The following is a 16,533-nucleotide window of genomic DNA, read 5'->3' on the forward strand; positions in this document are numbered from 1 at the left end:
ATATAAAAATGTAAACGTCCTTTAAATACTTTATGCGTTCATTAATCAAACACAGATGCTATTGTGACTGCAGGAGCACGCACAGAAGTGTCCATGCCGTAGAATGATATAATGCAGTTTCTTCACTGTTGTCAAGGGTATTCCCATGCATTTTACGTATTGTATCTAACCTTGATCATTAAAAGACCAATATTTTCCCATTACTTTTCAGCACTGAACAAACCTTTGACTGTGTGTATTGTTAATTACTAGGTAGGGATTGATCACATTAATATGTAGAGAGGAAGGGTTTATCATATATCATCATGACTGGTGAAAGGGATCTCAGCTGGTAGGCTGGAAAGCAGCATCGCCCATGTTGTTTGAAGGCTGAACTGCATCTCAGACATGCTCACTTAACACTAGTGGCTGCTCAGATTAAAGGGAATGCTCCACCACTCCATAAACCTTGGCTTGGAGTGTTTGCATTTCATTGAATACAACAGCAGTCACAATTACTGCGATATATCCACATTGTGATGTTTACTTGCCTTGTGTAAAGTACTTTGATGTATTTGGCTGTTTAGAGCTCAGCTTAACCGTGTGCGTGCCTGCTAGAGAAACACAGAGAAGAGAATACGATAAACAGTATAAATTGACTCATTTACCAGAGTAAGCATCAACATTTAGTTGTTGTAATATTGATCATTTCAAGTGGCTTTTTCCTCTGAGTGGTGGTTCATACAAAAATAATCAATTGCAGTGCCTTCAGAAAGTATTCACACCCCTTGACTTTTTAAACATTTTGTTGTTACAAAGTGGAATTAAAATGGATTTAATTGCCATTTTTTGTCAATGATCTACACAAAATACTCTAATGTTAAAGTGGATTTTTTTTAAATATATATATTTTTACAAAAAAAATAAACCAATATATCTTGATTATATAAGTATTCAACCCCCTGAGTCAATTCATGTTAGAATCACCTTTGACAGCGATTACAGCTGTGAGTCTTTCTGGGTAAGTCTTTAAGAGCTTTCCACACCTGGCTTGTGCAACATTTGCCCATCATTCTTTTCAAAATTCTTCAAGTTCTGTCAAATTGGTTGTTGATCATTGCTAGACAACTGCAACATTCACTGTCTTCTTGGTAAGCAACTCCAGTATAGATTTGGCCTTGTGTTTTAGGTTATTGTCTTGCTGAAAGGTGAATTTATCTCAGTGTCTTAGCTCCATTCCATTTTTTTTACCCTGAAAAACTCCCCAGTCCTTAACGGTTATAAGCATACCAATAACATGATGCAGCCTCCACTATACTGGAAAATATGGAGAGTGGTAGTCAGTAATGTGTTGTATTGGATTTGCCCTAAACATAACACATTTTTTGCAGTATTACTTTAGTGCCTTGTTGGAAACAGGATGCACGTTTTAGACTGTTTTTATTCTGTACGGGCTTCCTTATTATCACTGTCAATTAGGTTAGTATTGTGGAGTAACTGCAACATTGTTGAGCCATCTTCAGTTTTCTATCACAGCCATTTTATGGGGTATTGTGTGTAGTAGACCAGTGACAAAAAAATCTCAACATAATGTGGAAAAAGTCAAGGGGTGTGAATACTTTCGAGAGGCACTGTACATGTGAAAATAAATTCTACCTACCAATGTTGTACCTCCTCTACGTTTGGTTTCTGTCTAGGAATAAGAGTAGGTTCAACATTGGTTAGAATAGCTTCATATAAAATCATGTTTATTGTAAAAAAAAAGAAAAAAGAAAGGTTGACCTGTGTGACTTGTGACCGACACTGAAACTAGCTCTCATAGACAAACCAGTTCAAAGTCAGCAATGACCACTTTGCAACTGGTTCTAAGTGCCTTACAAGGGTTCTACTGAAGAAAAAAAACGATTCATTCCAGGAACTGAGTGTGTGTGACATGCCTTAAAAGTGTTCTTCAAAAAAAAAAAGATAAATGATTGTGTGTGCGCGCGTCTTCCTCCCTCCGTCTCAGGCCGCAGTAAGGAAATAAACAGCAATCACTGTACCATGACTTGAAATCCACTGAGCATCCAGCTTTAATTGAGCTCTCACTTGTGTTCAGATTTAATGGAAAACAAGGCCCGCTTCCCTCAGTTACTGAGTAATGAACATGCATATTCAGAGGTTACAATTAAATCCACCTCTCTTTTTTCTCTCCTTTTTCATCTTCAGGTGGACTGTGTTTCTTGTACTGTAGTGTTTCAACATTCAACATGGAATACAATGCTAAAATGTTTTCCTATTAAAATAGTCTCTTATTATAAGTGATGTGAGGTAACACATTTCTGAAACAATTTTGAACACCATTTGAACAAAATATCCCCCTTCTATGCATAGCTCTGCAGTGTACCTGTGGTTATTAGAAATATAGGCCTTTTCTATACAGTATAATACAACACATATTGCAGGCTAATACTGTGGTACCGTAGACCTACTTTAACCTGTCTCTGCAAGAGTTAAATATTAACAATCTACTGCACACGTTCATACAAACATGCATCAAATATTAATGCATTTATTTAGGTTAAATAATGATAATATTGGTAATTTAAAGGCGCAAACAATTAGTTATTCACAATATATATCAATAGTATAGTTTAACATCTGTAATAGCCAATATGCTTATTTTGAGCCACAGCCTGTTCACCCCGCTACCATCTAGGCTGAGACAGTACAGGTGCATCAAAGCTGGGACTGAGAGACTTTTAAACAGCTTCTCCAGGCCATCAGACTGTTAAACAGTCAGCACTAGCCAGCCTCCGCCCAGTACCCTGCCCTGAACTTAGTCACTGTTACTAGCCGGCTACCACCCAGTACTCTACCCTGCACCTTAGAGACTGCTTTGTCCTATGTACATAGTCATTGAATACTGGTCACTTTAATAATGTTTACATGCTGTTTTTCCCACTTTATTTATATGTAAATACTGTATTGTATAAAGCTGCTGTGTCCATATAGTCTATCTGTATGTGTGTGTGTGTGTGTGTGTGTGTGTGTGTGTGTGTGTGTGTGTGTGTGTGTGTGTGTGTGTGTGTGTGTGTGTGTGTGTGTGTGTGTGTGTGTGTGTGTGTGTGTGTGTGTGTGTGTGTGTGTGTGTGTGTGTGTGTGTGTGTGTATAATTTTTTATGGAATCTGACATTGCTTGTTCTGATATTTTTTTATTTTTTTTAAACTTTTTGGCTTATGTGCGTATTGATAGGTATCATTACTGCACTGTTGGAGCTAGAAACACAAGCATTTCGCTGCACCTGCGATAATCTGTGTACACGACCAAGAAACTTTGATTTTAATTGAATAGATTTTTTGCAAATATCATTAATCGTTTCTCTAATTGCATGTGCGCCCTGGAAGGAAATGATGCATTGAATAAAATGTTGCCATTAGGGAATGTAAAATATCTATATCGACATTGTAACTAATCAATTGTTACATTGTCATGGGAACGTTATGACCAATATGGGGAGTGGTTTTCTGAATTTTATAGGCGGGTTTAGTGTATTGACGTCAATTGGATTGGTTAGGTGACGAGCCCTCGCCCCGCCCAGTGTGGGGTAAGGGAGGGTATGCAGAGAGAGGGAGGGAGCTAGACTGAGTTGATCCCACGTGTGACGATTCCATTCCCGGCTCAGTAATATTCTCATAGCGGGGCTTTGCATAGCTTTTGCCGTGTCTGTGTGTGTGTGTCTGTTACTGTAGTTACTGCCTATAGTTTGGTTAGCTATGGAAGGAGACGGGAGTCAAGTCACATCTGGAAGCCCAAATGATTCACAACATGACCCGGGGTAAGATTATAACATTTTCGAATTTTATTTATTTATTGGATTTTTCATGTGAGAATATCTGGCAGAGGATTTAGCGCTGTGCCGTGCTGGATTCAGTTTGCAGTGCGCACATAACCATTGGTCTTTCCTTCCGGATGCAGTTAGTGATAGCTACGAAGCTTCTGCTTTGCTTTGGCAGATTACAGTAGCATGTGTGGCCTCCCCCTTTTAACAAAATACATTATTGCTATCGAGCGAATGTTTTTTTTTTGCTTCTCTCTATTTAAGATCGCTTTTATAAGTAGTTAGTCTTCAAAATGGCCGATCTAACATCTGGACTCACTTCTGCTATGTTTTCTTCTTACAGTAAAATGTTTATCGGTGGCCTCAGTTGGCAAACCTCACCAGGTGAGACAATTATTCCCTTACATGTCCCATCTTTCATGTTGTTTTGTTGCAATGATTGATTGTGCGTGCACGCGTTCTCTGTGTGTGCGTGTGTGCAGTATACTATATGGATATGTGTGTGCCTGTGTGCGTGCAAGGTTGTTTGTTATTTCCAATCATCTGAAGTCCTCTATTCGACCCCTATGTGCATTGCAGGGCGTGTTTGAATCACACTGACAACAGTATGACGACCATTTGTACTTGACTAATTACCCAATATATTTTCTCTATTCACAGACAGCCTTAGAGACTATTTTAGCAAATTCGGAGAGATAAGAGAATGTATGGTGATGAGAGACCCCACGACAAAACGTTCCAGGTAAAATAAAAGGTTTTTACTTTTGCTTTCCAGTAGGTGAAATTATATCCTACACTTGTGTACATGCCACATTTTAACCCGGGCTGTTTGTCCCGCGTTGTGTTTCACAGAGATAGCTGCAGCTGTATTGCTCGCAGTAAACTGCGGGCAAATGCAATTTGACATTGACTTTGGGAATTGGGACTGCAATAACGTCATATAACTTAAATATCAGTGTCCGCAATTACTATAGTAATCTATAATTCAGGATAGTCGTATCTCTATCATCTGAATGAATGGTGGTTAATTAGGATAGTGTAAATACATGTGTGTGCGGTTCTATTTTTTGAAAGCTAATGAAATTCCTGATACATGTTAATGCACTGAGAGAATCAGCTGAGCTTATATTCAATGTTCTCATTTGCATAAATAATGTGTAATCTAATTGATGTTTCTTTGTGTTTCTTTGTTTTGCAGAGGATTTGGGTTCGTTACGTTTGCAGATGCTGCCAGTGTAGATAAAGTCTTAGCTCAACCACACCACGAATTAGACTCAAAGACGGTATGTTTGTGTTTTGATGTAATTTGCAATGATATTTTACTGTCTGTGTTGCACATTTTAAATGTTCATCATTGCCTTCATTTCACAGGCATGCTTGAGTTGTAATAATACTGTAATATAAGTTCCACATAGAAAAATAATACCACATTAAAACCAACAACAACTGCAGTACATCCATGTGTGGCAGGTGGCATCTCAGAATACTCAGAATGCCATGTACCGGTCACTGGGTCGGCCCTCTTGGTAAAGACCTCTTTGGTAAAACCATACATTTTATCAAAGCTGTAGATGTGGAATAAGCCCATGATAACACCGCTGCCTCCTCCATGCAAACTCTTGCAGTAAAACGCCACTCAGAGGTGAATCTCATATCTGCTCAAATTCCCTTTTCTGAATGAATGAAGCTCTCATGCCCCCTTTCCCCATTACCATTATGGCTCCACATGTGCACATATCCCATGTCACTCAAATGGGCTGTCTCTCACAGACCTCCCACGTCCATGCATATGACCTTTCAGATCATACATGTCACTCTAGTCAGTTTGATGTATATCACATCATTGGAAGTGGAAAGTTACAAATGTGATTGTATTAAATAATTGTTGATGTCCAAAGGGTCCATTAATCCTGTAGATCTCAACAAATATTTGGTATTTCTTTACGTCAGTGGATGCTTCTTATACATAAGTGTATTTGAAATATTAGAACTGTTGCTTCTAAGTTTAAAGCACAGTACATTGTCAAATCTATAAAATGCCAACACCTTCCCAATTACCAAAACCTATTTTCTGTCTTCTTATAATATCCACAAACCTGGTGCTTCTCCCATCAGTTTATCTCATGTACCTTTCCATCAGACCAAGGCATCCATACACACACACACACACACACACACACACACACACACACACACATGGCATCCCCATCCCCAAGCCTTGAACTATTGTGTTGTGCTTCCCTTTTGAAATGTGGCAGTAGATGAATAATTAAGCATGTCAGTAATCTGTGTAGCGGTGAATTAGACAGCGTTCAGATGAAATCATATTTGTCTGAGATATCTGCTCAGTGGGTGGTGATATCCAGTCATGCTCACACAGCTCTGGAAATGGAATAGTCCAAACCGAGAAATAAACGCTTTGTTTGCAGCCTTCTGTGAAAGTCAAGTTCAGAGGGGAGTGTCTTTCAGATATATTTGGCAAGACAAACCTATTGTACTTCAGCAAGCAGTGTACAATTACAGTGGAGCCTGGCTGAAAGCAGTGCTATAACTTGTTGTAAGGCTGTCCTGACCTGACTGGCAAGTCACTGGAGGGTGCTTGTAAAGGCTTTCCGTTTTTATCTTGATACTTGAAAGTGAAAGAGGAGCGGGTTCATGTTTTGCATGTCATAAAAGGAAAGTAGCACCTGTAAGCTGTTGCAGATAATATTGGGATGTACAATGCAGATAGTGGGGAGAAAGCCACAGAGTGTTTCATTTAATGTGTGATTATTTGATACACACACCATGACAGAATGTTATCGCTTAGAGCACTGTGACATATTAGAATATATGGCATACATGTAGGAATTAAATCATTGATAAACAGCCTACACACATGCAGTATAAATACTGACGATTAGCATGTGTTCTATATGTATAGTACAAGTCAAAAGTTTGGACAAATCTACTCATTCAAGGGTTTTTCTTTATTTTACTATTTTCTAGAATAATAGTGAAGACATCAAAATTATGAAGTAACACATATGGAATCATGTAGTAACCAAAACAGTGTTAAACAAATCAAAATATATTTTAGATTTCAGATTCTTCAAAGTAGCCGCTCTTTGCCTTGTTGACAGCTTTGCACTCTTTTGGCATTCTCTCAACTCGCTTCATGAGGTAGTCACCTGGAATGCATTTCAATTAACAGGTGTGCCTTGTTAAAAGTTCATTTGTGGAATTTCTTTCCTTCTTAATGTATTTGAGCCAATCAGTTGTGTTGTGACAAGGTAGGGGTGGTGTACAGAAGATAGCCCTATTTGGTAAAAGACCAAGTCCATATTATGTCAAGAACAGCTCAAATAAGCAAAGAGAAACAACAGTCCATCATTACTTTAAGATATGAAGGTCAGTCACTTAGGAAAATTCCAAGAACTTTGAAAGTTTCTTCATGTGCAGTCGCAAATACCATCAAGTGCTATGATGAAACTGGCTCTCATAAGGACCGCCACAGGAAAGGAAGACCCAGAGTTACCTCTGCTGCAGAGGATATGTTCATTAGAGTTAACTGCACCTCAGATTGCAGCCCAAATAAATGTTAAATAGTTCAAGTAACAGACACACCTCAACATCAACTGTTCAGAGGAGACTGCATGAATCAGGCCTTCATGGTCGAATTACTGCAAAGAAACCACTACTAAAGGACACCAATAATAAGAAGAGACTTCCTTGTGCCAAGAAACACGAGCAATGGACATTAGACTGGTTGAAATCTGTCCTTTGATCTGATGAGTCCAAATTTGATATTTTTGGTTCCAACCGCTGTGTCTTTGTGAGACGCAGAGTAGGTGAATGGATGATCTCCCCATGTGTGTCTCCCACCGTGAAGTATGGAGGAGGAGATGTGGCGGTGCTTTGCTGGTGACACTGTCTGTGATTTATTTAGAATTCAAGGCACACTTAACCAGTATGGCTACCACAGTATTCTGCAGCGATACGCCATCCCATCTGGTTTGCGCTTAGTGGGACTATCATTAGTTTTTCAACAGGACAATGACCCAACACACCTCCAGGCTTTGTATGGGTTATTTGACCAAGAAGGAGAGTGATGGATTGCTGCATCAGATGACCTGGCCTCCACAATCACCTGACATCAACCCAATTGAGATGGTTTGGGATGAGTTGGACTGCAGAGTGAAGGAAAAGCAGCCAACAAGTGCTCAGCATATGTGGGAAGACTGTTGGAAAAGCATTCCAGGTGACGCTGGTTGAGAGAATGCCAAGCTGTCATCAAGGCAAAGAGTGGCTACTTTGAAGAATCTAAAATATATTTTGATTTGTTTATCAATGTTTTGGTTACTACATGATTCCATATGTGTTATTTCATAGTTTTGATGTCTTCACTATTATTCTACAATGTAGGAAATAGTAAAAAAGTAAGAAAAACTCTTGAATGAGTAGGTGTGTCCAAACTTTTGACTTGTACTGTATGTCTGAATATGGTACGTACAGTATACTGTAGATATACAGTACTTTTGATACATCTACATTAGGGAGGGAAGAACTCTTTATTTGTGATAATGAATATGCTTTAGTAACCTTAATTGAATAACACTCGTTTTGCCCCTCGTGGTGTAGATAGAATGCAGGTGGTACAACAGTTGGTTATTGACAAAGCACTCATACCAATGCACTTTATGTTCTCTGTAGAGATGAGAAGTCTCATCTGGTGTCTTTGCTTGGTGTGTCCTGTATCTGTATTTGTTTCATCCACATTTCTTACTATAACCGAACAACTAATACGACTCAAAGATAAACAATTCTGTCTGACAAACTAACCATAGTTATTAACAATTGAGTTGCCTGTAGTTACATTGTAAGTCGACATATTGTCAAATAAAACATTGGTATTAGTTCCGTTGAATTTATTGTTTGGATTATTTAATGTAAAGTATAAATAAAGCTCTCGCCTTAATAAAGCCATTTGGTTTCCATTTTGTCTGTACAGTGTGTAATGAATAAGACTTCCTTTGAGTGAAGTAAGCTATAATTGAAATTGCAGGTTATAGCTTGATATATTTTATCGAGAACATTTTTGAAACATACAATCACGTTGTAATGTTTTATTTGTTTATTTTTTTCCAGAACATTACACATTTATTAATTACTGTTAGTTAAATTTCCCTTGCACTAAGGTGTGTTGTGTTAATAAAATTGACAGACGGCATCTTGATAAGCAAGCGAGAATACCCCGTGAAAATCATTCGGATTAAGATTCTGAAAGCGCAGTGGTTTAGCAGTTGAAGAGATGGAGGATGTCATGTTCTTTGTATGAGCTGAGTTATTGAAGGACCTAAAGTGTGGCCCTATTAATACTAAGCAACGCTGAGATCAACATTTGATAGTTCCTGATGTGCCACTGAGGTTAAATAGGGCACTTTGCCGGCATGCAAAGGAAGCAACTGTTGTTTCATCACATAGACCAGAGCCAGCAGTGTTCTGCCTTATTTTCCATTCCATCAGTCTTTCTGCAGAAGCGCACATGTAGGATGTACAGTTCCTTGCACAGTCTTCACATTTTGCTGCCTTAAAATTCAAAAGGGATTAAAAATTGTAGAACAAAAAATATATATATGTCTTGATTGCCTATGTCTTCACACCCCAGAGGTAATACCTGATGGAAGCACCTTTGGCAGCTATTACAGCTGTGAATCAATTTGAATAAGATTCAACCAACTTTGCACAACTATTAGGGTAACATGTATATTGTTTTTGTAAAAATTGCTTAAGCTCAGTAAATTTGGTTGGGAATCATTGATGGGCACTAATATTCAAACATTGTCTCAGATATTCAAGCAAATTTAAGGCAGGAGTGAGACTAGACCACTCAGGAACACTCAACCCCTCTTGTAAAACAATTCTGGTGTGTCTTTGTCATAAACATTTGTGTAATTGTCTCTATCCCAGGGTTACATTTTCTGAAGACTGAGGCGGGTTTTCCTTTACCTTTTTACCTGGGCTTTGCTTTTTCCATAATTATTTAGATCCTAACAAACTCCCCAATCCCTGCAGATGACAAGCATACCCATAACATGATTCTGCCACCACAATACAATCAATACGTCCTCATTTTGTATTTATTACTAATTTGGAAAATGCTCTAGAATTTTTTTATTTCACTTACAAAGTGTGGAATAGGTTGTGTAGATCAATAATAAACAACATCAAATGTTATCCCTTTTTAGATGTAATTTTAAGGCTCCAAAATGTGAAGATTGTGCAAGGGTTGTGTAGACTTTCACTAGCGACTGTATGTATTACACTGTATGTACTAACTACAGTGTTGAAGAGCGCAATGCAGTCTCGTACCAGGTCGCTCTTGCAAAAGAGATTTGATCTTAGTGAGACTACATAAACTAAATACAAGAAATCTACCAGTTTATGTACTGACATTTTTTTTCATAGAACACTTACTGTGTAGAGATGAGTCAAGATCTAATCATCCTCCCACATTGCTATTTCAACAACAACACTAGAGAATGTTCATTATGTTGAACTTCGATTGCTCTTCATGTGTTTTTGTGGAGATGCTAGGTTGGTAGGAAGCTTGAAAGTACAGCATTTTGACGCTTGAATGGATTCTTCTCTCTCAGTGGTGACCTTGAAGGGACTTAGTGAAAGAGTTTACTTGCAATAGCCTACAAGGCTGCAGGTTTAGAAATAAACTAATGCAACTGAGATAAAAAAGAAGAAAAAAACTCATTCAATGGTACAGTGTTTATAAATATTTGATCTATTTCTCACAGTTAGCATACTCCAGTTCCAAACAGTATGACATTTTACAACATATTCCTCCTTTGTTTGTTGTAGTGGATGTTCTCTAGTGCTAATGGCCTCAGTGTGGAAGCAGGATAACCCCGTGGAGAAAGATGTCAGCGAGAGACGTGGACAATGAGCACATGTATGCTTTCATAATGCACACACCATCATAATGTGCCACGGCTATTGTTCAATCCACCCTGATTGCATGGGTTGCTTTCTGTCCAGTTATTAAAACAGAGTGCTTTCAGACCAGGATGAATGTGAATGGAGACATATGGCCAAGTAGAGCCTGAGGCTTCAAAACACAAAGCAATTCAGAACATATTTAGAATGTTATATTTGATATTATCCTATATCCCATTTGGAAAAGTATAAGTTATTTTTTTACGTACAGTTAGTTTAAGAAATGATGACGAACATGATTTGAAGTGATTATAATTCTTCATTATGTGAGGAGTTGTAGAGTTAGATTACTGCGTCACAGTATCAATGTCCAGGTCGGGATTATTCACTCTGGACTCCTGCCAGAGGAGATGTACTGTACTGCTAAATAAGTGATTTTTTTCTTCCAAGACAAAGGTAGCCTATTTTGTCCACAGATATTTTCAGCCATTATTGAATGACCTCTGGCCAACCCCTGTTTGCTGTTTTGATGTAGCGTTTGAAATGACAGAATGGCTGGTTGAGGTGAGGGGGATAACAACAGAGAGAGAGAGAGAGAAAGAAGAAAGGGCTGGTACAGATAGGAGCAGCTGCTCTGAACAAATCTAAGCCTCCTCTGTCAGATATAAATTGAAAGTAATGTCAGCTGTGAGCTCACCTCCACCGTGCCCCTTGTTGGTTCAGGTCTAGCAGGTGCTTTGTCTTCGACAGTTAATCATGTAAGGTATACATACCTTTCCCAGGCTTAGAGCCAACAGATCCTATGATGGATTTTGTCTTCTTCTCAGACTTTTCTCTTTACAGTATTATGCATCCAAACATGCAGTACTTTTTGCATTGTCATCATTCGTTGCACTTATAATAATTACAGTGATTGTATTTTGAGCAAATGAATACCTGTGGCATACTACAAAACGTCAATTGAATTGAATCAACACAGACATACAGAGCTTTCAGAAAGTGTTCACACCTCTTGACTTTTTCTACATTTTGTTGTGTTACATCCTGATTTCAAAATGGATTAAATGTTGTTTTTTTGTAACTGATCTACACACACTCCCCCATAATGTCAAAGTGGAATTATGTTTTTCAATGTGTTCACAAATTAATAAAAAATGAAAAGCTGAAATGTCTTGAGTCAGTAAGTATTCAACCCTTTTTATGGCAAGCCTAAATAAGTTAATGGGTAAAGATTTGCTTAAAAAGTAACATAATAATTTGCATGGACTCACTCTGTGTGCAATACTAGTGTTTAACATGATTTTTGAATGACTACCTCATCTCTGTACCCCATACATACAATTATCTGTAAGGTCCCTCAGTCAAACAGTGAATTTCAAATACAGATTCAACCACAAAGACCAGGGAGGTTTTCCAATGCCTTGCAAAAAGTGCACCTATTGGTAGATTAAAAAAAAATATAATTGAATATTTCTTTGAGCATGGTGAAGTTTTTTATTACAGCTTGGATGACCAAGTCACTACAAAGATAAACGCATCCTTCCTAACTCAGTTGCCGGAGAGGACGGAAACCGCTCAGGGATTTCACCATGAGGCCAACAGTGACTTTAAAACATTTACAGTGTTTAATGACTTTAATTGGATATAACTGAGGATGGATCAACAACATTGTAGTTACTCGACAATACTAACCTAATTGACGGTGTGAAAAGAAGGAAGCCTGTACATACCAAAAATATTCCAAAACATGTATCCTATTTGCAACAAGGCACTAAAGTAATGCTGCAAAAAATTGGCAAAGCAATTAACTTTTTTCCCTGAATACAAAGTGTTATGTTTGGGGCAAATCCAATACAACTGAGGACCACTCTCAATATTTTCAAGCATAGTGGTGGCTGCATCATGTTATGGGTATGCTTGTAATCGTTAAGAACTGGAGAGTTTTTCAGGATAAAAAATAAACGGAATGGAGCTAAGCACAGGCAAAATCCTAGAGCAAAACCTGGTTCAGTCTGTTTCCACCAGACATTGGGAGATGCATTCACCTTTCAGCATGACAATAACCTAAAAAAAACAAGGCCAAATCTATAATGGAGTTGCTTACCAAAAAGACAGTAAATATTCTTGAGTGGCCGAGTTACAATTTTTACTTGAATTTACTAGAAAATCTGTGGCAATACCTGAAAATGCTTGTCTAGCAAAGATCAACCACCAATTTGACAGTGCTTGAAGAATTTTGAAATTAATAATGAACTAATGTTGCACAATCCAGGTGTGGAAAGTTCTTAGAGACTTACCCAGAAATACTCACAGCTGTAATCGCTGCCAAAGGTGCTCTTACAAAGTTTTGACTCAGGGGTGTGAATACTTAAGTAAATGAGATATTTCTGTATTTCTTTATCAATAAATTTGCAAAAATTTATAAAAACATGTTTTCACTTTGTCATTATGGGGTATTGTGTGTAGATGGGTGAGAAAAAAATGATTTCATCAATTTTGTATTCAGGCTGTAACACAACAAAATGTGGAATAAGTCAAGGGGTATGAAAACTTTCTGAAAGCACTGTACATGTAATTATTTTTTATAACATAGCTTACACAGCAGGCTAAAGCAGGCTTCCAAATGTGGATAATAAATTGCTCTAGAATGATGTAATGTTCCAAAACAATACTTCTTTGATAAGGGCATGCCTAATGGCCTCAAGTGAAATTATGATTTCATTTGGGTATTTGTTGGCAGTGCATTTGACATCGATGATTATACTTGTTTGTGTATGAGAACCATAGGGAAATTGACTGAAAGAGGCAGATGATAAATCATTATATACTAATGCTTCCTAAATCATTCAAAGCACAAAGAAAACAATTAAGAAATCAAGCCTTTTGATAAGCAATTGTGGCAGCTTTAAAAACAACTTAATCTTAAACTGCCAGTATAGAGGAAGATCTGTTAAGAGAGAGAGTTTACCCAGAATCTGGAATAATGTAGGAAATCCTGTTGGAAGATCTAAACTAAGGATGTAAACAATTGCCTCCTGCCCTGATCTTTCACAATCGCACAGTGACTAGGCCCTCTGAGACCCTGCTGTAAAAAGCTGTAACAGAAGATAAAAGGAGGGGAACATGTGTTGGTTTGTTCTCTTTTATTAGTCTGACATACCTAGTTTGAAGATGCTGTAGAGCTTGAGTAAAAGCTTTTTTTAAACTTTGGCATATGATCCATTACATATTGTAGATTAGCTTCCGGTATGCATTGTAATTTGTACCAGAATTAAAACATTGATTGAATATACTGCTCATATATCTTGTTGGCGGATTTGTTATCATTTCATGGCTCTAGCAATGATCCCTTCATTCAACACTGTGATTTATTTCCTACTGGTGAGGGGAAATAGTACTCCTCAAGACCAATTACACCACAAAAAGCAAACTGCTATTCCTATGGAAGTGTGAAAATGGAATAACCTTTAGTTCCAGACATGCTATAGTGTACTGTTGTAATGGGAAATATGTGGCCTATATGACTTGGCCCAGGCTTTAAATGTAATTCCCACATAAACGTCCCATTTACATGAGTACTTCAACAGAATGAAAACAATTGTTAGAATTTCCCCCCTTTGGCAAACGTCTCAAAGGAACCATTCATTTCCTAGGCTGTGACCTACATAAAGGTGTGCTTCTACAAGCTTTCTCAACAGATCCCACACTAAGTCATCATTACCTAACCCAGCTACACTGGTAATCTGGACAAATTACTGCATTATGGGGCCATTTCAATAAACAAACTAAATGTCTGCATTACGAGAAAAAAAATGGATTGATAGTGACTGTATGTTGAATAAGTCTTCATGCTCCAAACCCATTGTAGATTTGATTGACATGCTGCAAGGCAAAATTGTACCACCTTCACTGCTGTTCTGTTATAAATTGAACTGTAGCAAACATTTATTTTGACATCTTAAATAGGCTCTATGCCAAATGAAAATGTACCGTATAAGAGAAACAAAAACAAGCAGCAAGAGTTGATATTCAGGGACTAGTGTGTAGTTTGTGAAGGTAAGACACAGCACCATGTATGACGGCGTTGCTATTCAAAGCATATAGTATTGTCTTTGCACGACTAGGCCCGGCTCCACTGAGTAATTGAGGTTGAATTGGTTATGCCTGAGGCTAATTGCTAAAACGAATCATTACATGAAATTCATTATGAGCAGGGTTGCCATACCCAGGTGTTATTGAATTCATCTCTCAAATTGACCTGATTTCCAACGATAACAGTCATAACGCCACCAGATAGAAATAGAACAGAGAAATGATGTTGCTGCTTCATTCTCACCTGCTGCTCTTTCACATTTCACTTAAAACACAACAGGTGAAATAGTACCTACGGTAGCCTGAGTTGATCTGCACAGATGGGAAGCTTTGTCTTTGTTTTCAACTGAATCGTCAATTGCATTCCTTATTTAGGAATGTTTTGTTCTTCATTTCTTAGGAATACGTGATCTCAGTTCTGTCGATTCAGACGCCTTTTACGTCAAAGGAGATGCAGAGGTTTTACAAGAGGAAAACGTTTTGTCCAGCTGACGTGACATGTTGTAATGCTCTTCCAGTACAGTTGACCACCTACTCCTTCTTTTTGGCTTCTTTTGTAAATTGAGAGAGACATCTCAGGCCTACATGTGGCCCACTGAGAGAGACATCTCAGGCCTACATGTGGCCCACTGAGAGAGACAGGATCTCTATGATGATGCTCTAGTGGATTACATTCAACCTCTAGGTAGACAATCCTTCAAATCCTCACAGAGAAATATGCAGCAACGTAAAGGGTTTGCCCTGCCAAACACGAAGAAGTAATTTTCTGCAAGAGAACAATTTCGATCTGTTTACGTTTTTCCCCTTCAATAGGTCTGCTTGGATGAGATTGTTTGAAATTTCTCTTTTAAGAGCCTGGTATTAAAGTCAGGAGAAGGCACCATGACATCGGTGCATGAAATAGTTTCTATTCATTCTGAATGCAAGATTGATAAGAGTGCAACCGCACACCTCGAGACCAGTTAAACAGAAGAAAAAATGAAATTAACGAGACGACAAGGCGAAGACAGAAAAAAATTGTTGATCTGATGCACCTTCCTGCTTATTTTGGATTATCTGGAGTCACAAACTCCAGACTCCTATTTACATCACTGTAATCTTGAATTATTAATTTCCTCCAAACTTTCAAAGGCACTGTTCCCGTTTTGTGAACATCTCTCCGCATCTACATCAAAATGATGTTGTTGTCACTTTGGAGGAACTTTAGTATTTTATCTCTGTCGCTAAAATGTGAATGTTGATGCACAGTTGACAATGTCATTCCTTATTTACTTACTCCAAATGTTTCTGTCATTCACAGATTGATCCTAAGGTTGCCTTCCCCCGACGCGCTCAACCTAAGGTAAGAGCAAACCACCTCACTTAGTATTAGTGATACTAACTGACCAGTCAGCCTCAATCTCTAAATCTATTTTCTTTATTAGCAACAGGACTCCTTTCATTTTCCCCACTCGTGTGTCATTATGGAAAAAGCATTCCAAAGGCACTTGTGCTATGAGCTTGGGACCACTTCCTGCACAGTTGGAAGGCCACTTCCATGGTCAGCAGTCATTTCCCCTATGCTGATCCCAATTTTACCAAAACGAACCAATAACAAAATAGTGGGGATATTTGACATGTAGGTAACTTATTAATGATGACAGTATCATATCTTCCATAATGGCTTAATCCTGGCTCGGTTACTGGTTGTCTTCTGTGTGCAACACACACACAC

The 16,533-nt window shown here is 38.1% G+C and overlaps 1 protein-coding gene across 19 annotated transcripts in view; it reads left to right on the plus strand.

Annotated features, from left to right (window-relative positions):
• Window positions 1-3,596: 3,596 nt before the first annotated feature.
• The window catches only part of LOC139537211 (RNA-binding protein Musashi homolog 2-like), a 350,657-nt gene continuing 337,720 nt past the window's right edge, over window positions 3,597-16,533 (plus strand). For 9 of the 19 annotated variants that reach the window (XM_071338269.1, XM_071338270.1, XM_071338267.1 and 6 more), the window contains exons 1-5: window positions 3,598-3,797; window positions 4,144-4,184; window positions 4,461-4,542; window positions 4,999-5,083; window positions 16,120-16,161. In XM_071338269.1, coding sequence (XP_071194370.1) covers window positions 3,736-3,797; window positions 4,144-4,184; window positions 4,461-4,542; window positions 4,999-5,083; window positions 16,120-16,161 — 312 coding nt within the window. In that variant the 5' untranslated portion in view covers window positions 3,598-3,735. Of the gene's footprint in view, window positions 3,798-4,143; window positions 4,185-4,460; window positions 4,543-4,998; window positions 5,084-16,119; window positions 16,162-16,533 lie in introns of all 19 variants that reach the window. The other 10 variants (XM_071338282.1, XM_071338285.1, XM_071338274.1 and 7 more) reach the window with 3 other exon arrangements.

The sequence above is a fragment of the Salvelinus alpinus genome, chromosome 13, assembly GCF_045679555.1.
Source record: "Salvelinus alpinus chromosome 13, SLU_Salpinus.1, whole genome shotgun sequence".
Lineage (NCBI taxonomy): Eukaryota > Metazoa > Chordata > Actinopteri > Salmoniformes > Salmonidae > Salvelinus > Salvelinus alpinus.